General features: G+C 38.2%; 1 protein-coding gene across 3 annotated transcripts in view; it reads right to left on the bottom strand.

The window, feature by feature from the left end:
- LOC126248333 (constitutive coactivator of peroxisome proliferator-activated receptor gamma-like) overlaps positions 1–26,999 on the bottom strand; it is a 725,840-nt gene that overhangs the window by 458,362 nt on the left and 240,479 nt on the right. For all 3 annotated transcript variants that reach the window (XM_049949229.1, XM_049949228.1, XM_049949230.1), the window contains one exon: positions 16,721–17,087. In XM_049949229.1, coding sequence (XP_049805186.1) covers positions 16,721–17,087 — 367 coding nt within the window. The remainder of the gene's footprint in view (positions 1–16,720; positions 17,088–26,999) is intronic.

Below are 26,999 nucleotides of genomic sequence, written 5' to 3'. Positions count from 1 at the left end.
CATCTGCTGGTGCCACCATGGCACTCCAGGAGAAGCGGATGGATGATGCACCCCCCTTCCCCCCCCCCCCCCCCCCCAATCCCTCCCGCCGATCCCATGGACCTGGTCCTGCCACCACCTTCTCTGTCACCATCATTGCCCCAGGACATGATCTCAGGTCTGGACATATGCCCTGGAAGCAGTTTTTTGGAGGATGTTCCTGTTGCCTCACAAGCCAGTTGGTGGGGTATGGGCGGGAGTACGCCATCCTCCACAGCTACAGCTCCTGGCTCATCTTTACATCCAGCACCCTGTCAACCTCCCTGTTGTCATTTGCAGCCTCACAACATGACAACGGTGAGGCATTTCGGGCGGGGGGGGGGGGGGGGGGGATGTACTGGCGTAAGCTGTCGCCAGCACACCAGGTGACACAGAGATACAGAGGTTGCGAGAAGATCAATAGAGGCCAAAGACAGACTTGCAAGAAATGCGCCACAAATGCCCTCTTGGCTCCTAGTATTTAGATCGCCGCCATGGACCAGAGGCCTCAATCACAGTCAATTCCAGTCTGTCATGCAGTGAGTCACCGAGACATCAGTCGTAGCCCAGTCACTTGCAGTTGCAGACAGTCACAGGCAGCACATAGCAACCTGAGTAGTGTACACAGTGAACTTGTACTTCACCAGCAGTGAGGCTAATATGGTCTATTACAAAGAGCTTGTACCACAACACCTGGACTATCTTGAGTTAAGTAATTTTCTGTTCTGATAAATAAAGAACCCAGTTAATACATGCATGCTGTTTGTGTTATAGAAAGAGGATACCAGCCATCAACACACATCCTCTCCTTACTTCCTGTGGTACAAGCCTACAGTGACAAAAGACAACACAAAATAAGCACCCTTATAGCACAACGCTCCTGGGACTAAATACATTCGATAAGAGAGCAAAAATGCCAACGTTATTGCTGAATGAAGTTTACTGGAAGTTTTATTTATGCAATGTACTGGGAGGACCGTGACAACTGCCAAGGAGACGCATTGCTACCCCCTGTATACATTAAGAATTTTCTTGTTAAAAAAAAATGGCTCTGAGCACTATAGGACTCAACATCTGAGGTCATCAGTCCACTAGAACTTAGAACTACTTAAACCTAACTAACCTAAGGACATCACACACATCCATACCCGAGGCAGGATTCGAACCTGCGACCGTAGCAATCGCGCGGTTCCGGACTGAAGCGCCTAGAACCGCTTGGCCACCACGGCCGGCCAATTTTCTTGTTCTTTTCGTGTTTATGATCATATGTGTTTGTATGTGTCATGTTATACATTAGTCATAGTTTTGAAAATTAGCAGCCAGAGCAGAGAGAAATAACTTTATAATTAACAGTAGTAAATGAGGATAAATGTTAAATGGAAGACATAGCAACAGATTTTGCAGTTGTGGCAAAATCATGCCAATTGCAGGAAAGCATGAAAGCGCAACTGTGCTTTTGAAAGAGTAATCTCGGAGTTACACAGCCTAGCATTTTCCAATCAATTGTTCCTGGTCATGGTTGGGGAGACTTCAAGTAGAAAAGACTAAGTAATTACAAGGTCATTACATTCATAAGTCATGTAAGACAAAAGACCTCTGTGAGGTATATACGAAGTATTTAGTTTACACAACATTTTTGCCACTAGGAACAGATGTAAGACACTGTAAAAGGCCTCTGAAATGCTTACCAATAACCATCACTCAGGAATACATACTCACAAGTCACATCTGACAATTAAATACATTAAAAGACTAAAAATTACACTCTGTTACAGGATTTATCAGAAACTCCTCCTTGTGCTACACCTCGAACACTTTTGGAGAATAATGGCTGAATTTTATCGAGTCGGCCTTCCTACAGGAAGACCTGACACTGAAGTTAGGTATCTGATATTGTGCTAGATTTCAGTCTAACATTTATTTCCAGTTAATTGCTATGTAACAAAATGTTAAAGCTATACGAGCATGGAAATCTCAAACTTATACTGTACCCACACTTATGAGTATTAACAACAAATAACCTGCAACACAAATGAGTATATGATTACTTCATTGTATCTCAATATTATGAATGTGCCAAGAACCACACATTTAAGTGAAACATCTGTACATCATTACACCAGTATTTTACACTTTGTTTGAGTACTATATGTACACTGCAGGTCTACCTGATGGTGTCAGCTACAAATGATTTGAATAAGAGATTTATATTGTCACGAGCAAGCTTTTAAGAATATAACACAACCAAACTTAACACTTATAAATACTGATGTGATTCTTCAACTTATCCCAGCGTATTTCTCGCTCGAACAGTCCACAGGTGTACTGCCGGTCCATAGGGTCCAACGGGCACAATATTTCAGTGATCAGACATGTTGCCATCGTCAGGTGCACTGATGAACTGAGCTCCTGAGGGCGGGTGTCCGTCCTAAACCCGCTTCCCCCGCGAGGCGTTCTCTCCGCGGTCCGTGCCTGCGGCTGCGCATCGGCGGTCACTGAGAGGCTGGCGTCGGCGTCTGTGGTGGCGTCGGTGTAACTGCCTCATCCACCCTGGACACTCATTTGTTTTCTTTGCTGAGCCTCTTTTTAATTAGACTCAGTGCTGGTTCCCATGCCTTGCTGAGGTTATAGCCGCAATCTCTGTTGATGAGTCTGTCCCTGGTATGAATTTTGATAGCCTCTCTAGCGATGCTGTCCCAGTATTTAGATGTCTGTGCCAAGACCCTGGTATGTTGGCAGTCCATTTCTTGATTTTCGGACAAACAGTGCTCTGTGACTGCCGACTTGTTGGGGCACATAAGTCGAGTGTGCCTCTGATGTTATCGGCAACAATCCTCGATTGTGCGCACTGTCTGTCCAATGTAAGTCTTCCCACACTCACAGGGAATCTGGTACATGCCGGCCTTCCGCAAACCGAGATCATCTTTGACACTTCCCAATAATGCTTGTGTTTTATTGGGCGGGCAAAAGACAGTGCCTACTCTTTCCAACAAAAATCACAAGATTCTCGTACGTCAACAGGTCCATCTTGATCACATTGAAAATAATTTTTTATCCTCCACCCAACAAATCCATTACATAGCCACTGAACTACAACAAAAATAAGAAGAACTTAAGAATTCAGTACAGTATGACTTAGTCATTGTAAACTAAGACTTAATGAATATAACATCTTCTTTAGAAATGACCATAACTCCACAAATCTTACTATAAAACACATGCGCTTCAACTGCATATCAATACGCTACATACTATTATTCAATTAGGCCTACAACAAAAACTCAGTTTCAATTTACTACCCGAAAAGATGTTTTTGCGCACTGTTACTAATATCTCATTCCACTTGATACCACCCATGCAAATGATGTACCCCATTTGGGAATCCACTTTATCTCACTATTATTCAGGTGCTCAAGTACATTTGTTGCAGTCCACTAGCATGCTGCATGCACAGATATTATTACCAATTATCTGTGCCAACTGTGAATTTGAGTGTTACCAGTTACATCTGTTCGCAGTGCCTGGCTTACAATTCAGAAACATATACTTTGGCAAACTAGTGACACTCTAATACTCAGTAAAGACCATCAACTGCATGCCATCATGCATTTTTATGTACGCATAACAATTACTACATGTGTCCTAAAATGTCACTCAACACTGGTTGAGGAACTGTGAACTTGTATTATTCCTAGAGGAAACCCCTACTCCATCTTGCACTCTTATTGTTCTGACAGTGTACTAACCCTGGTTTGCCCTGTTAGCAACAGCTTATTGCATTTTGTACATCAGGCCACTACTGTATTTTTGATTTGTTATCAACTCACTGCAATTTCCCAGATTTTTTAGGTCGCTTTAGTTGGCAGTGGTCTTTTGTTCAATATTCCTTTGTGTTAAGCTCTCAACACATTTAGTTTATATCTATAACATTAGCCTTACACCTTTGCTGCCATTCCTAACTGAAGTGCGAGTCGCCTTGCCACAACTATATAATTCTCTGACATTATCCAACACATCTTATGTCACCTCTTAGAATCCATCAATAAACACCTAGCCAAGGAGCATGGACAAATTTCTCTTGACTGTGCTACCGCACACCCTGCTGAATGGCACATTCAAAATTATTACAGATGAGTAGCTATTCTGAGTGATACACCTGTACCATTAGCTCTACTTGTCATTGACTTTATTGTATTGATTTCATATAAATATGGCTACAGTAAATCACATGAGCCAGCACCGCAGGTTGTACCAGATCCCCAACCAGCTGGTGAATATCAGGGTTAAAAATGTCATTTTATAGGCATGGCCCTCCTTTAGGTTAAGATATGAATTCTATTTTTAGTTATTAGTCCAGTTGTACTGCATGTCTAATCAGACCAGATTTGTAAACGGAAAACCTATCTTTATTTGTTAACTTTAGACATCAAGTGTTTACTAATTATTATGTATTCTGTAAAGTTTCTTTAATTCATTTCTTTTGTAATCAAACTTTTAATGGCAAATTGTTGTATTTCTAATGACAGTCATTATTGCTTTTCTGCCCACCTTTTATAAATTGTAAATTACTCGAACCCCTACTATGCAACTCCCGCCCATGAGTGTTGCAGTCACCGGTAGCCAACCCATTTGCTGCATGTCAGCCTTGACACTAGGATCTTATCATGGTGCCCATGTAGCCATGGGCTCGCTCAGCTATAGCGCTGCTGACTGCCACTAGCATGCTCGCAATGACGCCTAATTGACAACAGGCCACTGCACCAACTCCAACAACTTCGCTTATTTCAGAAGTAACTATTTAAACAAAATCGTTAAGCAAGACGCTTCAAGAACTAATACTTGTCAACATGAATTATTGCAATACTGGAACTTTGTACCCCATGTGCCTAGTATGTTTTTAACATTTGGTTTACATTCTCCATTAGGATAAGTGCCCCTTTCTTAAAACATTAAATGTCCACCAACTTCCAAGTAGCCATTTCAACAGTTACGTATTTCTTGATTATCAGACTCGACAGCTCCACAGCACCATGGATGGATCCCATGCTCAGTTCTGCTCAGCTAGGAACACGTTTCGGGATGCCGAGCAAGTAATACTTTCAAAAGGTTCAAAGCCAACGAATGAGAGAGCAGGGATTGGTCTTGTGGGGTGTGCAGGTTGGCTGGCGAGACAGTGGCCACAGCAGAGGATAGCTCTCTTGTCTACCAGCCCTCCTACCATACCGTGGTCCACTCCATGGTCATAGTAGACGACAGACCAAATTTACCCCATAGAATTGAGAAGGAGAATAAATCTCCATTTTTTGGCAACTCTTTTTCATTTTATATGCTAGAGCGAACACGATCAGTCCTGGATGCTCACTTACACTCCTTAACCCATCCTGACACATATATTAGTAAACAGAAAGAACTTTTTAATATGAAGTATGGAATTTTGTTTTGACTTCATAAATGATAGGCACTGTCTGCTCCGAATTGTGGGGATGAACATAATCTTCTCGATTAGAGGGGTTTCATGAAGAGGTTATCACTATTTGTCACTGCAACATGAATAAATCTCTGTCATCTGCAACATTGCATTGTATTTGGATGTTGATTATCTTCCTAGTGCACTTTATTACAGTAGTATCAGTTGTTATGTAGTCCTGCAGTTTAATAAAATAAGCCTTGCTGAAGACACAGTAGTTGTGCCACACTGTTATTAAGAAGTCTGTTTTAAAATAGATGATGTACTTCATGTGTTCCAGTTAGTAGTAGTAGTAGTAGTAGTAGTAGTAGCTTTATTCATCCGTAGATCTCTTTTTACAGTAGTAGTAGTAGTAGTAGTAGTAGTAGTAGTAGTAGTAGCAGTAGCTTTATTCATCCGTAGATCTCTTTTTACAAGGACATAGCACATGTCAAAGTATTTACAAATTTAGATCAATTTAAAATAAGCTAATTCATATATACATATATTTACAGACTTCTAGTTAGAGACAATCATTAGATTTACTTCTGGTGTACAATACTTCTTTACAAATAACTTATTAAATAATGTAATGCCACATTGTTCACTCATATCTCTCTATCAATCACTGCACACATTATACACACATTGTTTCATAACGCTTCGCTCACTACACACACACACACACACACACACACACACACACACACTGGTGATCTCTGAGTCATTTTCTGTACCGCAACTTCCCATCTGCTATCCTGAAAAACTGAGTCAGCATCCCTTCATAATGAGTGAGATGTTAAGCTCAGAAAGAGGAAGAGGTGTTAGTATTGTGCTATGCATAGCTTGGGGGTAAGTATTTCTAGAAAGGAAAAAAAGAAAGAAAAAACATAAATTGAAGGTGTTATGTGGAATGTTGGATATTTTATAATCATTATTATTATTATTTATTTGTATAACATTGTTTATCAAACCCCAAGTAATCCTTTAATGTATAAAATGTATTGCATAACAGCTACTTTTTAGCTGCATTTTTAAATAAGTATATTTTGGCAATTTCTTTCATCTCTTTTGGTAATTTATTGTACAGCTTTATTCCTTGGTAGGAAATGCTGTTTTGAGTTTTATGTTTATTTTTTCTTGGTAAATGTAAGTTGAGTCTATCTCTTGTTGCATGGTCATGGACAGAGGTGTTTGTGCAGTAATTACCAATGTTATTTTTGATGTGTACAACTGACTGGTAAATGTATTCACATGGAGCAGTTAAAATCCCCAGTGTTCTGAACAGATCTTTACAATGAGCTCAACTAATATTTTTGGTTATTATTGTTATGGCTCTTTTCTGGAGTTTGAAAATTGTGTTCATATTTTGTGCATTTGTTCCCCAAAAAAGAATTCCATAGCTAACAACTTAGTGTACATATGAATAATATGTAACTAAAAGACACTGCATGTTACACACTGATGATAGGATTCCAAGGGCATAACTTGCTGATGACATTCTGTTTGCAAGTACCTTTGTGTGTTCACACCACTTCAACTGAGAATCAATATTCATTCCTAGAAATTTTGAATTTGTTACACAGTCTATAGAGGTGCCATCTACATTTTATTGAACATTGTCATTTTTCCTATTCAAACTGAAATTCACGGTATTAGTTTTCTTTATGTTCACTGTCACTTTATTGCTTATTGACCAATCATAAACTTCCTTGAGAGTTTCATTTGCTTTCTCGGCAAGGAGTTCTCTTGTTTTCTCAGTGACTATAATATTGCTGTTATCAGCAAAGCGGATTTTTTCACCATGAGTAATACTACTGGGAAAGTCATTGATGTATATCAGGAACAGTATTGGTCCTAATATGCTACCTTGTGGAACCCCTATATGAATGTATTTTGGTTCTGATAAGTGTTTTAGTAAATGTTTGGATCTATTTGAAGTATGTGTCATCTCTACTCTTTGTACCTTATCTGTTAGGTATGATTGAAACCAGTCGTTAGCTACCCCTCTTATTCCTAATGCTTCTAATTTGTTTAATAGAATCTTGTGGTCGACTGTATCAAACGCCTTAGAAACCAAATTGTGATTCACGTAAATGACTGTATTTATTCCGGTAATTCATTAATCTGTCTTTCATAATTGCTTCTATTATTTTTGAGAATGCTGACAGCATGGAAATGGGCTGGTAATTTTCTCTGTCTTCTGCATTACCTTTCTTAAGCAAAGGTGCAACTCTTGCCTGTTTGAACTGCTCTGGAAATGTCCCTGATGTGAAGGATTCATTTATTATATTTGTTAAGGGGCCTTATATAATCCCTGTGCATTGTTTCAGTACACCCATTGGTATTTCATCTAAGCCTACTGACTTTTTATTTTTTAGTTTTTGAATTGTTTTACTGACTTCATTCTCTGTGGTTGGAAGTAACATCATTGTATTTAGTGCAACATTATTTACAGGTGTTACATTTGTTCGGGGGGATTTTTGCTGTAACTTCTCTGCAATACTTGAAAAATGTCCATTTACATAGTTTGCTGAGTGCTGTGGATCATTTATTACTTTATTCCTCTCCCTTAGCAGTATGTTATTCTGCGTTTATTTTCCTCTCCCCGTTTCCTTTTTTATAACAGCCCAGACTGCTTTGCTTTTATTCGCTGCATTATATATTATTTTGTCATTAAATGACTTTTTTGCAGCAATCAGCACCTTCTTATAGATCTTTTTGTATCTATGATAGAAATTTAAGAATTCTGGATCATTGTGAATCTTTTTCACGGAACTGAGGTACTTAAGTGTTTGGGAGGACTTCTTAATACCTGTTGTTATCCATCTGTTTTGGTGAGATGTTGATACAGACATGCATACTTTTCAAAATGCCTTTTCAAAGTTCAATTTAAACAATGTGGAGAATTTAGAGACTTTCATATTCACATTGATTTCCTTATACACTTCATCCCAGCTTTGTTTTTCTAGTTATTTTGAAAAAGCTTTTATTTTGATTTCTGATAGATATCAATTTGTATGCTCATAGTTTAGGCAATGATTCTATGCCTGACTTTACTTTTGTTATTTGACAGAGATGGTCTGATAGTCCAAGATCTTTTACAGCTACATCACATTTTTCCCTGTCCATATTTGTGGCCACATTAAAATAAAGTGATCCATTACAGAGCTGTTTGACTTCAAGGTTCTTAAAACATTTATTAACACTTGTGACTGCACAATGAGACACTTTTTATTTGTGTTCCAGGTTATCTTTTTATCACATTAATAACATTCTGGCATACATATCCACAGTTACTATAGTTGACTTACACTGAGGCGACAAGTCATGGGATAGTGATATGTACATATATAGATCGCAGCAGTACTGTGTACACAAGGTATAAAAGGACAGTGCATTGGTAGAGCTGTCATTTCCACTATGGTGATTCATGTCAAAAGGTTTCTGATGACATTATGGCTGTACAACGGGAATTAAAAGACTCTGAACGAGGAATGGTAGTTGGAGATGCATGGGACATTCCATTTCAGAAATCATTAGGAAATTCAATAGCCTGAAATCCACAATGTCAACAGTGTGCTGGAATACCAAATTTCAGGCATTACCTCTCACCAAGGACAACGCAGTGGCTGATGGCTTTCACATAACGACTGAGAACAGCAGTATTTGCATAGAGTTGTCAGTGTTAACAGACAAGCAACACTGCTTGAAATAACCACAGAAACCAATGTGGGATGTATGGCAAACATATCCCTAAACAGTTGGAGAACCATGGCCTGGTCAGATTAGTCCTGATTTCAGTTGGTAAGAGGTGATTGTAGGGTTCAAGTGTGGTGCAGACCCAATGAAGCCATCGAGCCACAACTGTTCATGATTGGTTTGAGGAACATTTTGGATAATTCTAGCAAATGATTTGGTCACCGAATGAACATTTATGGCATGTAATCAAATGGTCAGTTTGTGCACAAAATATTGCACTGGCAACACTTTCGCAACTATGCACAGCAATAGAGGCAGCATGACAGTATTTCTGCAGGGGACTTCTGATGACTTGTTGATTTCATTCCACATCAAGTTGCTGCACAACTTCGGGCAAATAAGCTCTGACAGAATATCAGGAGTTATCCCTTGACTTTTGTCATCTCAGGGTATTTTAACAAATACTCGGTAATGTACCATAAAATTTCTCACAACTGTGTATATTTTTATTCATCAGTCATCTCAATGAGTTAACTAAGATTCAATGAGTCTGATGAACACAAATAGAATCCTAAATGGCAGGATTAACTGATCACAGTTGAGGTTTCACACAAATGTTAAACATTAAATAGATGTTGAACGTGTACAGAGAAGTGAGAAAATAAAACACCTACAGCCATCCTTATGATTTTATTTTATTTTGTCACAACCAGTTTCAACACTTCAATGCATCATCTTCAGGCTGTTGTTGATATGATCCCTATATACCGGGTGATCAAAAAGTCAGTATAAATTTGAAAACTGAATAAATCATGGAATAATGTAGATAGAGAGGTACAAATTGACACACATGCTTGGATTGACATGGGGTTTTATTAGAACCAAAAAAATATAAAAGTTCAAAAAATATCCGACAGATGGTGCTTCACCTGACCAGAATAGCAATAATTAGCATAACAAAGTAAGACAAAGCAAAGATGATGTTCTTTACATTAAATGCTCAATATGTCCACCATCATTCCTCAACAATAGCTGTAGTCGAGGAATAATGTTGTGAACAGCACTGTAAAGCATGTCCGGGGTTATGGTGAGGCACTGGCATCGGATGTTGTCTTTCAGCATCCCTAGAGATGTCAGTCGATCACGATACACTTGCGACTTCAGGTAACCCCAAAGCCAATAATCGCATGGACTGAGGTCTGGGGACCTGGGAGGAAAAGCATGACGAAAGTGGTGGCTGAGCACACGATCGTCACCAAACAACGCGCGCAAGAGATCTTTCATGTGTCTAGCAATATGGGGTGGAGCGCCATCCTGCATAAACATCGTACGTTCCAGCAGGCGTTTATCAGCCAGGCTGGGAATGATGCAATTCTGTAACATATTGGCGTACCTCTTACTCGTCATGGTAGCAGTTACAAAACCAGAATCACGCATTTCCTCAAAGAAAAAAGCCCCAACAATGGTAGACGTGGTAAATCCAACCCATACTGTGACTTTCTCGCCATGCAATGGAGTTTCCACGACAGTTCTAGGATTTTCGGTAGCCCAAATTCTGCAGTTGTGGGTGTTGAAAGACCCTCGGAGCATGAAATGAGCGTAGTCGGTCCACAACACGTTACTCAACCAATCATCATCTTCCGCCATCTTTTGAAACGCCCACACCGCAAATGCCCTCCGCTTCACTAAATCACCTGGTAACAGTTCATGATGCCGATGGTTTTTTTACGGATAGCATCAGAGGGTACGCCAAAGTGCCAACCAAACATTAGTTGTGGAATGCCGGTGCGACGTGCGACTGCACGAGCGCTGACTTCCCCGTGCTTAGACAAACTCGCTACAGTCTCCATTTCTTCCTGAACTGTCTCAGCAGCATTACGCCTTGCACTCGGTCGGCCACTACAGGGTCTATTGTCTAAACAACCCGTGGCTTCAAACTTCGAAATCATTTTCGCCACAGCTGCGTTTGTCAACGGACCTTTACCTGTTCGAAACCCCTTCCTATGGCGATAGCATCATAACGCTGAACTAGCACATTCCCCATTCTGATAATAAAGCTTCACTAAAAGCGCCTTTTCAGGTGACGACAACATCCTGCGACTGCTGGCGCATCTGATACTCTCGCTCATTACAGCTCCTTTTATACACAATTGTCATGTGCAGTCACTGATGTTTTGCTGTCCAGCGCCATCTTCAGACATTTTGTGAACTTTTTTTTTTCCTAATGAAACCCCATGTCATTCCAAGCATGTGTGTCAATTTTTAACTCTCTATCTACATTATTCTGTGGTTTATTAAGTTTTCAAATTTATACTGACTTTCTGATCACCTGGTATACCACATCAGTTGCTAGCATTACTGGATACACAGATAATGTGTCATCACTCCAACCATCAACTGTGAGTTGGTAGTTGGCAGGAGGTCTCTGGGACGACAGCCGTTTACTATTGTGACAAAATAAAACACCTGCAGCCATCCTTATGATTTTATTTTATTTTGTTGCAATCAGTCAACGATTCAATGCATCATCTTCAGGCTGTTGCTGATATGATCCCTACATATATCACATCAGTTGCCAGAATTACTGGATACGCAGATAATGTGTCAGCACTCCAACCATCAACTGTGAGTTGGCAGTTGGCAGTTGATGGTTGGAGTGCTGACACATTATCTGCGTATCCAGTAATGCTGGCAACTGATGTGATGTATATAGCGATCATGTCAACAACAGCCTGAAGCTGACACACTGAAGCATTGAAACTGGTTGCAACAATATAAAATAAAATCATAAGGATGGCTGTAGGTGTTTTAATTTGTCACAATAGTAAACAGCCGTCATCCCGGAGACTTCCTGCCAAAAGGATGGACATACAAAAATTGTACAGAGCAGGGCTGCACGAACGTTCTTAAGTTTGTTTGACCCATGGGAAAATGTCAGAGATGCAAAAGAAAGTTAGCTGGGAGACACTAGATGACAGACGTAAATTGTCTTGAGAAAGCCACGTTACAAAGTTTCGAGAACCATCTTTAAATTATGACTCTAGGAATATACTGCATTGACCCCTATGATGAGGGGCAACATAGTCACTAGGTGACCATGATCTCATGTTCTGACATTTTGTAAATACCACAAGTCCCTGATCACAAATATTTATTTATTCAGTTACCAGTTTCAATCATTATGACCATCTTCAGACTGATCTGTCTTCATGAAGTTAACAGAGTAAGCATATAAATCTACAGGGTGAAGAAAAAATGCTGCATGGAAGATCAGCACGCAATTCCTCAGCCAGATTCAGGACAAATGTTTATCTAGCAAAATCAGATCTTGTGCATTTTGAACGTATGTATGAAAACAAGGTGCTGGCAGTACTGTCACAACATGCAGGGAATCAAAATGTACAGAGGAATGTGTATCACCCTGCACTTCCCTGCCAGCCTTTGTAGCTCACTAAGCAGACTGCTGGAACATGAAACCCTCATCCAACATGCACCTATGCTTCGAATGTCAAGTTTCTTTTTTTATTGTTTAGACGTCCATTCCCTAGTTCTCATCATTTATAAGCAGAACATCATTTTGTCATGTGGCAATAGCCTATCACATAACAGTGGGCCGCATGTGTCTACTAACCACACAGTACACAACCATAACTTAACCTATTAAGTTCATGTAGGACATCTTCCTGATAGAGTACACAAACAATGAATATGTCAGTATGTTTTGATGCTAGGCACACCCAATAACCAAGCTGAAACTGCTGCTTGTGCATATTCTGAACAGTATCCTCACATGCACCATCCGGATAAGAATGTTTTCCATCAGCTGGAGCAACGCCTCCAGGAAACTGGTAATCTTCGCCCACAAGTAATGGGCACAGGTCATCCAAGGACTAGACATACTCCATAAACAGAGGACATGATTCTTGAAACAGTTCACCAAGCACATCGGTGAAGTACCTGTGATATTAGTATTGTATCCATCCTCAGCATCTGTAGTCGTTTGAAACGAAATAATAAGAAACCAACTGCATTAAAGAAATTTAATTTTTTTACCAGTTTTAGGCACTTAGTGCCCTTCTACAAAAGGTTATACCTATTCCACTATTTCTGAGTGTCAGTAATAAGATCCATACAGCAAAATGCCACAGCCATGTGGTTCACAGGGGCAAAGTGTTTGCAAATGCAAAGTGGTCGGTTTGAACACCTTCTCTAAAGTGCACGTTGCTCATACATGTACACTATGTGATCAAAAGTATCTGGACACCTGGCTGAAAATGACTTACAAGTTCGTGGCATCCTCCATTGGTAATGCTGCAATTCAATATGGTGTTAGCCCACCCTTAACTTTGATGATAGCTTCCACTCTCGCAGGAAGGTGCTGGAAGGTTCCTTGAGGAATGGCAGCCCATTCTTCATGGAGTGCTGCACTGAGGAGAGGTATCGACATCAGTCGGTGAGGCCTGGCATGAAGCCAGTGTTCCAAAACATCCTAAACGTGCTCGATAGGATTCAGGTCAGGATTCAGTGCAGGCCAGTCCATTACAGGGATGTTACTGTTGTGTAACCACTCCACCACAGGCTGTGCATTATGAACAGTTACTCGGTCATGTTGAAAGATGCAATTGCCATCTCCGAATTGCTCTTCAACAGTGGGAAGCAAGGAGGTGCTTAAAACATCAATGTAGGCCTCAGCTGTGACAGTGCCATGCAAAACAAGAAGGGGTGCAAGCCCCCTCCATGAAAAACATGACTGCACCATAACACCACTGCCTCCAAATTTTACTGTCAGCACTACATACGCTGGCAGATGACATTTACTGGTCATTCGCCATACCCACACCATGCCATTGGATCACCACATTGTGTACCATGATTCGTTACTCCACAAAATGTTTTTCCACTATTCACTCATCCAATGTTTATGCTCCTTACACCAAGCAAGGTGTCGTTCGGCATTCACCGGCATGATGTGTGGCTTTATGAGCAGCCGCTCAACCCTAAAATCCAAATTTTCTCATTTCCTACCTACCTGTCATAGTACTTGCAGTGGATCCTGATGCAGTTTGGAATTCCTGTGTGATGGTCTGGGTAGATGTCTGCCTATTACACATTACGACCCTCTTCAACTGTCGGTAGTCTCTGTCAGTCAACAGACGAGGTCGGCCTGTATGCATTTGTGCTGTATGTGTCCCTTCACATTTCCACTTCACTATCACATTGGAAACAGTGGACCTAGGGATGCTTAGGAGCGTGGAAATCACGCATACAGATGTATGACACAAGTGACACCCAATCACCTGACCACGTTCAAAGTCCATGAGTTCTGCATAGTGCCCCATTCTGCTGTCTCACGGTGTCAAATGACTATTGAGGTCACTGATATGGAGTACCTGGTAGTAGGTGGCAGCACAATGCACCTAATATAAAAAACGTATGTTTTTGGGGGTGTCTGGATACTTTTGATCTCATAGTGTATGTACCGGCTCTGTGAAGATAAGCCTAGACATCAAACAAATGTTATAGTGTTGCCAGAGCCTCATTTTTTAAATCGCATTTCTATTAAACCTAATGGGAGGACTGGGTTTTGCTGAATACACTTTTTTATAGAACTGGAATGAGGAATCACATGCCAGCCACCAAGTGCGGAATTTTTTCTTCACCCTATATAGCCATGAATGGCATTGTCACATAGAGTAAAATCACGATAATATGGTACACACTAATGACCCGTGAAGTCAGGTTGTCACTATGTATCACTCCCATAGGTATCTTGAGGACAATATTAGATTAAGTAGAGCACACATACAGGCATTTAAACAGTCATTATTCCATATATGATTGGAATGGAAAAAAGCACTAATAACTGAGACAATGGGAAGTACCTTCTGTGATACACTTCACAGAGGTTTGCAGAGTATGGCTGTACATGTAGAGGTAAACGAATGCTGGGAAGTGTGCCTCCTAAGAACCCATTCATCTCACTAAAAAAAAATCACTCACATTAAAGCCATGCAGGATGTTATATCTTTGTTGTAAAACAATGACACCAACATGAGAGTTCTTTCTAATATTGCCACGAGCTGTGGTGCATGTAGTGTGGTGCTGCGGTTAGCATCGCTGGCTGGCTGGGAGGCTGAGAGTCACCAGTTTAAACCCAACCACCAGCAATTATTTGTTATTTAGTATCTACCATTCATGGATTTCTGGAATGTTCAATGGCTGAACAAATACGAGCAATTTCTGGAACATTTAATATTTGTATAAATATCTGCACTCCCTGACCTGGAGTTCAGTTCTGTTCTGGCTGTATGTTGGTGTCAGTAATAAACATGCTTTCAGTTCTAAGTGTTGTACTTCATTGACGACTATGACTTCAGATTTGAGCTTGATTGCAATTCTGACATGACAATATAAAACAAATGAAAGAGAGTTGTACTGTGTTTAGTTTCTATGGATCCGCAGCATAGTTATGTGTCCACCTTCCCTCTTGAGGTTACAAGTACATTCCACCTGTGCCTCCATGGTCACAGCTATTAATGTTTTAAGGCCCATCACAGTGATCAATGATTTAACACCTGGGAGTAATTTTGTGCTGAGAAATAATGCCATGAAACACATCTGATTTCATTTTCACAAACATATGTCATATTCAAACTCATATGCACATGATAAGTTTCAATTGCAGATAGTTTAAATCATCAGATTTCTTTAAAACTCTCCATTCATAAAAAAGCACAATAAAGTAATCAACAGTGGTGGCTAAACTGAAATGCTCTACAAGAAGTGTAATTTAGCTGTAAGCTGGATATACTCACATTGGTAACACACAGTTTGAATGTTTTATTCTTCATAGCTTAAACAATAATCTTTCTGATCTTTTAAGAAAAGCAGTTATTACCTTTAAGGATATTTACAACAAAATACGAGGTTCATATTCTAATCTGTGGCTAGCTCACTCAGGTGTTTGTAGGCCATAAATTTGAGTATGGATTGCAAGGTAGGGTATTTTCTGGCATTTATCACATATGTAAAGGTTTTCCAGAGATTAAAGTCACCTTAAGAACCAGGATTTCCTGGAACCAATGAAGACTTATGCTTTGTAGATCTGTACATAACTGAATGAGCTACTAAGCCTTGTATGTTAAAAATAAACAATCCAATAGATTGAACAGATTGCAGTTCTTGGTCAGGAAGCTGTGCTTGAAAAAGTTCCAGATAATATGGCAAATAAAATAATAATGTTATTGCTTCATACTCACTAATTTTTATTCAAAAGACTAATACTGACTTATGTCCTCTTAAATTGTCAATAATGTTGACTATTCTCTGTGACACATAAATATGTTTTAATCGATTTATGTTCCTGCTTTGAATTTTCTTTTTAATTAATGTTGGTGAGACAACACAGGCAAATCACATGAAACATATGACTCAAGCTGACACTGTTCAGAGCTCTGATTAAATGACCACTTGTATAATTTTATGTTAGTAAGCAAAATTAAATGATCAAAGTGAAATACAAATAATTATAACTTTAATGTTTCTGTTTCCTACCTCACAGCCACAAAAGTGTTGAAAAATATATCTGGCATAATAATGAAGGCCTGTAGGCTTCTTCATCCAGTTGGGATGCTGATAAAGATGTGCATGATTACTATCCAACCAGTAAAAGAACCTTCTATCAGCCTCCTTATCTTTTCTTCTTCGTTCAGTCAAAGTTTCTCTTTTTGAATTTAGTGCTGGACCATCAAAGAAGAAAACTAATTTTATATCTTGGTCTTCAAATAACTTCACAAATTTAATGCATTCCTCCTTAAACTGCTTATATTGGCCACCACATGTCCAGTTTAGCTGACCATATATTGTTTTAAGACATGATGGTCCATCAACAACAATCACTGCTTTTCTGCCATTCTGAAGTCTGAAAGAAAACATTAATAGTATGAATATTAATTACATCAGCACACTAACAGTTTTGAATAAATGTAACTGTATCATTCTCGATGTATTAACTCTCAATCTCTGAAATCTATTAAAATTTAATAATGCCTAATACCATAAAACTTATGGTGAACAATTGATCTTGTGAACATTTTTTGAAACAATAAACACCATAATTACAAGCAAGACAATGTATAGGTAGAGGTAGTGCATAACAAATATTGATCTTTCAGTAAATACTAGGATATGTGCAAATAAAAAAACATATCCCAATGACTTTAAAATCAATTATTCAATAAAAATTTTGGACCTGACTTATTCACATCAAATACAGTAATTATTTTCTAGGAAAGTATATCTTTTCCCTCAGTAGAAGATTTTACAAGATCACTTTATACATAGTGAGATTACGATGATTCTGAGGGTGCACTGAAAAAGATGGAAATAACATTGGTGCTACAAGTGAGCCTTTGACACCGGCAGTACCACTGCTCAATGCAGTGTGTAGAACTTTCAGCTGTTGGACTAAATGCGCACTGAGAGCTGGTCAGTTTGTTTCTGTCTCTGTAGTATTATCATCTACTTGGACTCAGTTGCGAGTGTGACTGGACTAGACTCCGATTTGGCTTCTTCCTTTATTGATAATTCACTCTGGCTGGCTACGGGCTTATGCGTGACTCTTGAGCAGATTTGTGATTTCCATGGTGCAGCCTCCTGTTAAGATTTTCACATTACATCTGTGCTAAATTGTCTCTGTTCAGCTTGTAGTTTATTTTTCTTAAATCTGCTAGAATACTGGCACAAGGTTTGTTATTTGCTATAAAGTGCAAACTTTTGTCACAAAAGTTTGAGTGCAGAAGTGTTCTAGAAGAGCAAATGGACAAATAGGCATTGAAAAAGATATGGAAACACCGAAAACACAACACAACACATTATCATACATAATACACTGTAGAAAACACACTGGCATTCGAAACAGCTTTCATTCATCTCCTGTATGGTTTCCAAGGAGATCTTACACAATTCTTCGTGAAAGGTAGTGGCACATTCAGGTAATTATGATGACGAAGGTGGTTAGAGATCACTCACCCTCCTCTCCATAGTAGACAAATGCTCATTAAATTGCAATCTGGTGACAGTGGTGGCCAGAGGAGATTCATCCTCATGCTCATAAAACCAGTCTTCAATTATGTGAGCTGTGTGAACATTGGTCCTGTCATCTTGGGCACAGGATCACCTCTGGGGAATAAACATTGTACCTTGGGATGGACCTGATCATTTATACTATCACATAATCCTTGGCAGTAATGCCACTGTGCACAGTAACCATGGGGCCCATGAAATATCAAGGTAAGGCTGCCCAAATCAAACACTGAACCCCAGCCATGTTTCACTCTTAGGACATAAAGTCAGCCAGAAGTTGGAAACAGAGTGAAACAAGACTCATCCAACCAAACAACTTTCTTCTATTGCTTCACAGTCCAGGTTTTATGGCTTCAGCACAATGTTTTCGCGTTACACAGATGTGCATCAGTGATGAGCGGTTTTGAAAATTCCAGCTCAGCCTGCAATTCCCTGCTTATTGAGTTCCCTTCATGTTGTTTTGGTACTGACAGGGTTTATGAGCCCAATACTCAGTTCTGCAGCTGTTGCCCTCTTATTTTTCATCACAATCCCTTTTAATGACCATCTGCCACAATCACTCAACACACACTTTTGTCTGTGTTGTTGAGTTCATAGATGATGTTTGTTCCACTTTCCCGGTATCCAGTATAAATCGCTAATATAGTACCTATTGAAATACCAAACACTTTGACCCCCTTGGTTATATAAGTGCCCACCATATGCGCACCAACAATTTGCCCACATTCAAATTCACTTAGCTCTGACATAATACATTCATAATTACACAGAAAAGTATTCTGAGCATGGCTGACACCTGCATTGTATTTAGGACACTGCACAGGTGCTGTTTGTGGTCAATACAACAATGCAGCTTGCAGGCTTGGCTAGCATCTACATTTATGTTCAAGCATCTACCAAAAAAGAGTGCTGACAATTTGGAAGAATGGAAGAAAGTATCCACCAAATGGAATGCATTAGGCGCAAAAATGCCACTGACAGTAAATGATACGAGGTTTGAGAATGTAAACAAATTTAATATACTCTATTCTAGTAAACGTATTCCAGTGAATGACTCAGAACTGAAGCTAAATTCGAATGTTAAAGTGACCTTGGCAAACGTTCCAAAATGTGTGAATTCGAATCTTAAAGTGACCTTGTATAACGTTCCAAAAAATGTAAATTGTCGTAAAAAAGTTACATTTGATTTGCTGAAGTCTGAACTACCAGCAGCAAGAAGTGAAATTTATGCTGAGAATAAAACAGAGCGTGTTCATATTTTTGCCGACAGTCATGGAAGAGGTATGGCCGAAATTGTAAAAAACAGTTTTAATAGTGCTAATGTTTGTGGAATCATGAAACCTGGTGTGAAAATTCAGGAAGTCATAGCAGGCTGTGATCCTGAAAGAGTAAAAAACGATTACACGATTATAATAGGTGGTTCGAACAATGTAGCCTGCAATGAAGGTTTTGATGTTACACGATCACTCAAGGGGAAATTAACGACTCTTCAGCATTCTATGGTATTTGTTGTGAATATTCCAAAGAGACACAACTTAATCCCACAATCCTGTGTAAATGAAGCTGTTATTCAAATGAACTCTAAATTAGTGAAGACTTGCAAACAATTTAGCAATACTTGTGTTGTAGATACGAGTAATTTTCAAAGAGAGTTGTTTACCAGACATGGTATGCACCTTAACAGGTCAGGTAAACAAGCACTAGGTACTCTTTTACATGCAGCATTCATGGAAGAAATCAACAAAATATCTCCCCACTCGGAGCCTATTCCCCTTAAATGGCTCCAGCAATCACATCAGACTAATTTTCAAGTTCAGAATTTCAGCGAAGCTGTTAACAATGAGCCTACTGTCTCTAACCCCACAAGTACTTTTTTAGGCGAAAGCAACCACTCTCAGCAAATACGAAAGCTATGACAATTTTCCACCATGATGTAGGAGGACTTACAAACAAAGTTAACGAAATTTCTGTTCTTTTAGATGACCTACAAGAGGTAAACAATGCTGATGTTCTATGCTTTAGTGAACACCACATGAGAGATGTTGAAATGTTACAGCTCAGTGGTTACTGTCTAGCTGCACATTACTGTAGATCTATCATGAATAATGGTGGAGTAGTATATATTTAAACTAACATATCATATACCACATTAGATTTAAAGAGTCACTGTATTGAACAAGATATTGAAATATGTGGTGTAGGAATAACTATAAGTGACCGTACGGTTGTAGTGTTAGCACTATGCACAGCTCCCTCAGGGAACACTAATGTGTTCCTGAGGCAGTTAGATTCTGTCTTATCCCAAGTGTACTCAGCATCTAAGGATCTAATAATTACAGGTGATTTCAATGTAGATTTCCTAAATGAAAGCAATGCTAGAACATCTAGTTGATTCTTATAATCTGATGACAGTAGTAAATTTTACAAGTAGAGTTACCGAGAACTGTCAAAGTCTGATTGACAATATATTTATGGATAAGTCAAGAGTCAACAAGATCAGTGTATGTCCAATTCTTGGCCTTTCTGATCATGGAGGTCAGTTGCGTACTTTCACTGACATCAATCTGTGCAACGGTTCTGAGAATTCTTGGAAATCTTTTGGAATAATAAATGATGAAACCATCAAAATTTTCAACAACAGCCTGCAAAAGATAGATTGGAGTCCAGTTTTCAATGAAGCAGATGTGAACAAAAAATATAATACATTTCTAAATGAATTTATGTCTATTTTTGAAGCCACTTTTCCTTAAAAAAAAATAATTAGAAACAGTCATGTAAGCACTATCAATAAGTCATGGATCACTGCACGGATAAAAACATCCTGCAGAACAAAGAGGATGCTATATAATTCCCTCAGAACTTGTAATGATCCAAAAAAAAAAAAAAAAATGTCAGCACTACAAACTTTACTGCAGCATCCTAAAGAATGTAATAAATAAGTCAAAAAATATGTGCATTAAGTCTGAAATTGATAAGTCTGACAACAAAATAAAAACAACCTGGAATGTAATAAAGTGGGAAATGGGCAAAAAAACAGGGAACAGGACACCCATAGAACTTAAACAAGGTACTAATATTGTGAAGAAACCTGAAACGGTTGCAGAAATCTTCAACAGGCACTTTTTGTCAGCAGCAGAGAATACAGGCTGTAAAGGTTCTGTGGATGAGTCATTGGCTCTTCTACAGAAAGCTATCAGCAATAGACCCCCACAGGTATCCTTATCTCATGTTAAAGTAAAAGAGATTGAACGAATTATTACTTCATTAAAAAATAATAGGTCTGTAGGTGTGGACAATATTTCCTGTAAAATATTGAAATGTTGCTATAAATATGTAAGTCCAGTCTTATGCAACATATTCAACACATCGCTGCAAGAAGGAATTGTCCCTGACAGGCTAAAACTAGCTGTAGTGATACCACTCTTTAAAAAAGGTGAGAAAGACAATGTTACAAATTATCGCCCAATCTTCCTTTTAACTATCTTTCCAAAAATTCTTGAAAAACTGATGCACAGGTTGATTGTCAAACATCTCAGCTTCCACAATATTCTAAACAAAAGTCAGTTTGGTTTTTGTGTAGGTCTTTGTACAGAACAAGCAATATTCTCTTTCACCAATCAAGTTCTGGAAGCCATGAACAAAAAAAGTCTCCAGTAGGTGTTTTTGTGATCTCTCTAAAGCCTTTGATTGTGTAAACCATCTAATTCTTTTAAAAAAAGCGGAAAATTATGGTTTGGGTGGTACCATTGGTTCATGGTTCCAGTTATACCTAAAGGACTGAAAGCAGACTGCAATGCTGAATGGCACATCCGGAGAACCTGCCTCATCTGAGTGGGGCACAGTAAGTTGTGGTGTGTCACAAGGCTCTGTTTTGGGTCCACTGCTGCTTCTCATCTTCATTAATGATCTCCCACTTTGTTCTGATACAAAGAGTAAATTTACTCGTTTTGCAGATGACACTACAATTCTAATTGATGATTTTACAGACAATAATCTTGAACAAACTATAAATGAAGTTTTAAATGATATAGTAAATTGGTTTTCTTCAAATGGCCTCTCATTGAATACAGATAAAACCCTTTATATGAGATTCCATACTCCACAAAGAAATCTGGAAGAAATTAACGTTAAGTGTAGAGATCAAGCAATACAAAAAGTTGAGGTTACAAAATTCCTGGTTGCTTATATAGACAGCAAATGTAATTGGTCGACACACATTCTTCATCTTTACAAAACACTTAGCTCAGCAATATTTGCACGACGGTTTATTGCTTCAGTGGCTGACGAAGATACCATTAAGGCTTCTTACTTCGGCTATTTTCATTCATTGATGTCATATGCTATTGTATTCTGGGGGAACCAACCACTCGCAAAGAAAATTTTCACTGCACAAAAAAAAAGCCATCAGAATAATGAGTGGTGTCCATCACAGACACTCTTGTAGATGCTTGTTTCGAAAGATGGGGATCCTTACCACCGCCTCACAGTATATCTTTTCTTTGTTGACCTTTGTCTGTAATAACCCTTATATCCACAAAGATAACAGCCAATTTCATAACTATAACACAAGCACCAAAAACAGTCTGCACATTGAATTGAAAAGTCTCACTATTGTTCAAAAAGGAGCTTAGTACTCCAGTATTAAGCTGTTTAGTGCTCTCCCACCACATATCAAATGCCTTAACAATAGATTGCCAGCATTCAAATAAACTCTCAAGGAGTACCTGATAGAGAAATCTTTTTATACAATTGATAAATATGTGGAAGAAAAGCCGCACGGGATTAGTCGAGTGGTCTAATGGGCTGCAGTCATGGACTGTGCGGCTGGTACCGGCAGAGGTTCCTCCCTCGGGCATGGGTGTGTATGACCTTAGCAGTTAAGTCCCATAAGATTTCACACACTTTTTTCTTTCTTTTTTTTTTTTTTTTTTTTTTTTTTGAAAGAAAATGTATATAATCACTAAACTTACAAGTGTTGTATAAATGGTGTAATTAATTTTGTTTTGAATAGGCATATGAAAATTATACATTACTCATGCTTAACATGTGAAACAAAAACTTTCTGTTAATTGAATGTGCTGTTGTTTAGTTGGTATCTTATTTACATTCTATCTTTTTGTTGCATTTATGTAAGATATGTTTAAGGTCTGTACAATCAGACAAATTCCATATCATATATATATATATATATATATATATATTACTTATCCTTAATATGTGAAAAACAATTTTCTCTTTATTGATTGTGCTGTTGTCTATTGATTTTATTTACATTGTATCTTTATTGTATGTATTTATATAAGTTATGCTTGAACTATGTACAATTTGACATGTTCCATATCCTTGCGATTCACTCACTTCCAGGATCTACGGGACATGAAATACATAAATAAATAAATAAATAAGCATGCAGTTCTTGAGGTGTTTCCATATTTTTGTCCAACCCCTGTACATAAGAGTCAGTATTAATACTATATCCTTTACTTGTTAATAAGGTGAACAAAAAGTTCGCCAAGAAGTGCTGCAATGAAACCTAGCATCTCTCAAAGGAAAATGCTTACAGTTAAGCAAATAATTATTTCTTTAAATTACTTTGTAGACCACTGAAGACACTTAAAACAAGTAGGTGAAATAAGTTTGGTCAAAAACAAAAGTAAAGTTTGTAACACCATAGCTCTAATGCTGTACTGATTTATTTTGCCTTTTGTTTTGTTTAATGTTATAGCGCTGAGTTTCTGTAAAATTTGTTGGACTGAATCAATACCATGAGAGTGTTTCTTCTTTTCTCTGTTAAAAACTTTGATGTCTTTTAGATTGTAGGAAGTGTAATCTCTGTAATATGTACAATATGAGTAAATTATATGTTTTGTCTTTGTCATATAATCTCTTTGGTTATCTTTAAAATTAAGTAATTTTATTTAAATAATTTTGTGTAGAACTACCAGTATGTGCAAATGTTCTGTTCTATTTAAAATGTTTGTTTGCTGTTATGTAAACTGCTGACCTTCACTTAGGGTTATTAGTTATTTTGTATGTAAAAGGTGTTGTGGTTCCTCTCGGGAACAGAAGCATGCAGCACGCGCAAATTGTGGTTGGCATAGGTAGAAAAGGTGGAATCAAGAGTCAGTCAGGGACGATATACCAAACTATCAGCTGCTCATGTAAAAGTTGTGTATTGTGCTGGTGCCAAGAGAGGCTTTCTGTGCCGCTTTCCAATGCCTCAGATGGATGGATAAAGACTAGAACTATTCTGAAATTGGTATCTATCATCGCCACCAAGAAATGACAGAGTCCAGCAATTCTACCTGCAAATCCACCTACCAACATGCACTCGCCACCACATTGCGCAATCACTGTAGTAGAACAGAAGAACTATTGTAATGTACAGTGAAGGATCAGCTCATTGGATGTGTTAGTGTGCTCAAATATAAGGTAATTTATAACTGAATTTATGTACCTACCTTGATTTTTTTCCTTATCACAACACCTCTCAGGTTCCTCTCCATTTGAACTATGGTTACCAAGAATCCTTTATTGAAAGCATATTAAAATTAATATAGCAATAGAGTGTGCTAAGATCAATAATGTTTGTTGAAAGGATCTAACAAATATCTCAATTTTGTGTACCATAAGCACTACCGTCTGTAATCATGTGAAATGGCTCACTTAAAACTGGATGATGTAAAATGTTTACCCTTACTAATTCAGTTTTTAAATTTTCAAACCTTTCTGACATTCAGGCTGTTCAAATGTGGGCTGAGAAAAACTTGCCCCTTCACAAATTTGCGGTAAAACCCACAAAAACCTAAAAACGCTTTTAATTGTTTCCTGTTCTTTGAAGGAGGACACTTTTCAATAGCATTAAGCTTTTCTGGGTCCTTGCCAATCCCAGATGTGGTTATTATGTGTCCCAAAAACTTAATTTCTTGTCTCACAAATTCACACTTTTTTAACTTCAAAGTCATGCCCCCTGATTGAAGAACAATATGGGTTTTGTTTAACAGGTCACAATGTTCTTCCCAATTATCAGTAGCAATTAATAGGTTGTCTACATATACAATCAATCTGGCACAAAGTTCTTTTCCTAAAACAGAATACAAAGCCCTAATGAAAACAGAAACAGATGTACTTAAACGAAATGGTGCAACTTTGTATTGGTAACATTTTCCTGCAAACAAAAAAAAAAAGCTGTATATTTCCTAGAATCTTTGTGTAATGGGATTTCCCAATATCTGCCAGTGAGGTCTAGACTGGTCAGATATTTTACATTATGGAACTTTTGTAATAAATCATCTAAATTTTCAGGTCTGTCTACTTCTCTTCTGACAATTTTATTCAGTGTTCATGCATCAATGACTACTCTTACGCCTCCATCCTTCTTATTGACTATAATAAGTGGACTATTGTATTCACTATTGCTTCTCTCTATTACCCCCCCCCCCCCCCCCCCATTCCAATATTTTATCAATTTCAGCTTGTACTGCTTCTTTCTTAGCTATAGGTATTGGGTATGGTCTGACAAAGTATGGTTCATGTTCCAGGACATCCATATGGTATTCAAAGTTATTTACGACACCTGGTTTATCAGAGAATACTTCCTTATTATTATTCAAGATATTAAATAAATCCTCTTTCTGTTCACATGAGATCTCCTGGAAAACATCAACAATCTCCCTTAAACTGTCAGTTTTTTGATCATCCTGCAATAAATCTTTCACATGGTATATTTCATATACTTCGGATAAACCATCATTTTCAGATTTTATTTTTAACAATATGGGTTCTATATCAACATCTTGTGAACTTCAAATTTAATTTTTATTGTATTGGTTTCTCTATTAATCTTAACAGTTCCACTACCACAATCTAAAATTACTTTTCCCTTGTCTAGCCAATCAATACCTACAATCATTTCAGCACTTAGTTCAGGAACCACTAGAAAATCATGTTCAAATTTTTGACTTTCTATTTCAAAGTCCATCAATACTTGTTTTCGAATGGGCTTGCTGGACTTACCAATAGCTCCTATAATTTTTACTCCACTCACAGACATTATTACTAGCCCTGGTTTACATGGAATATGATCAAAGAATGATTCTTATATGGCACTGATTTGGGATCCTGTGTCGAAAAGCACTTGCAGCTCAGTGTTATAAACATTTACAGGTATTATGGTTTGTTTAATAATTCTGTGTTCCTTTTGCTCCTGTTCTTCCCATAACAGATCCTGCTCAACCATAATGTCTTTCCAAGAAATATTACCTACTGATTTCTGTTGTATATCAGGTGGCTTTTTGGGTTTGTTGACCTCTACATCTTTACAGATTTTCAAGAGTTCATGTTCTACTATATTTATATCAGGAGGTTTTTTAGGCTTCTGTAAATCTACTTCTTTCATTACATTAAGTAAAGCTTGCCCTAATATAGTGTCATCTGGCGGCTCTTTCGGTTTTGTTTCAGTTATGCATTCCGAATTTTGTTTCGAAAACATGTTATTCATTTTTTTTCATAGCCTCTTTCTGCAAAGATATAATTACGTTTGTCTACCTCTGAAAACTCATCTGTATCTGAATCTGTAGTCTCTCCTTCATCTGAGCTATCACTAAACTCTATTTCGTTATCAGATTCGAGCAGGAAAGCAACTTTTAAACAGTGAGGCATATTATCTCTAGATGTTTCAGCTACTTTGTTTTTTGAATTATTTTCTACACAATGCACGTCGTTTGGACACTCGGGTACTTCTGTTTGT

Source organism: Schistocerca nitens, chromosome 3 (assembly GCF_023898315.1).
Source record: "Schistocerca nitens isolate TAMUIC-IGC-003100 chromosome 3, iqSchNite1.1, whole genome shotgun sequence".
NCBI lineage: Eukaryota > Metazoa > Arthropoda > Insecta > Orthoptera > Acrididae > Schistocerca > Schistocerca nitens.
Note: the sequence above shows the minus strand (reverse complement) of the source record. Positions and strands in the feature narration are given on the sequence as shown.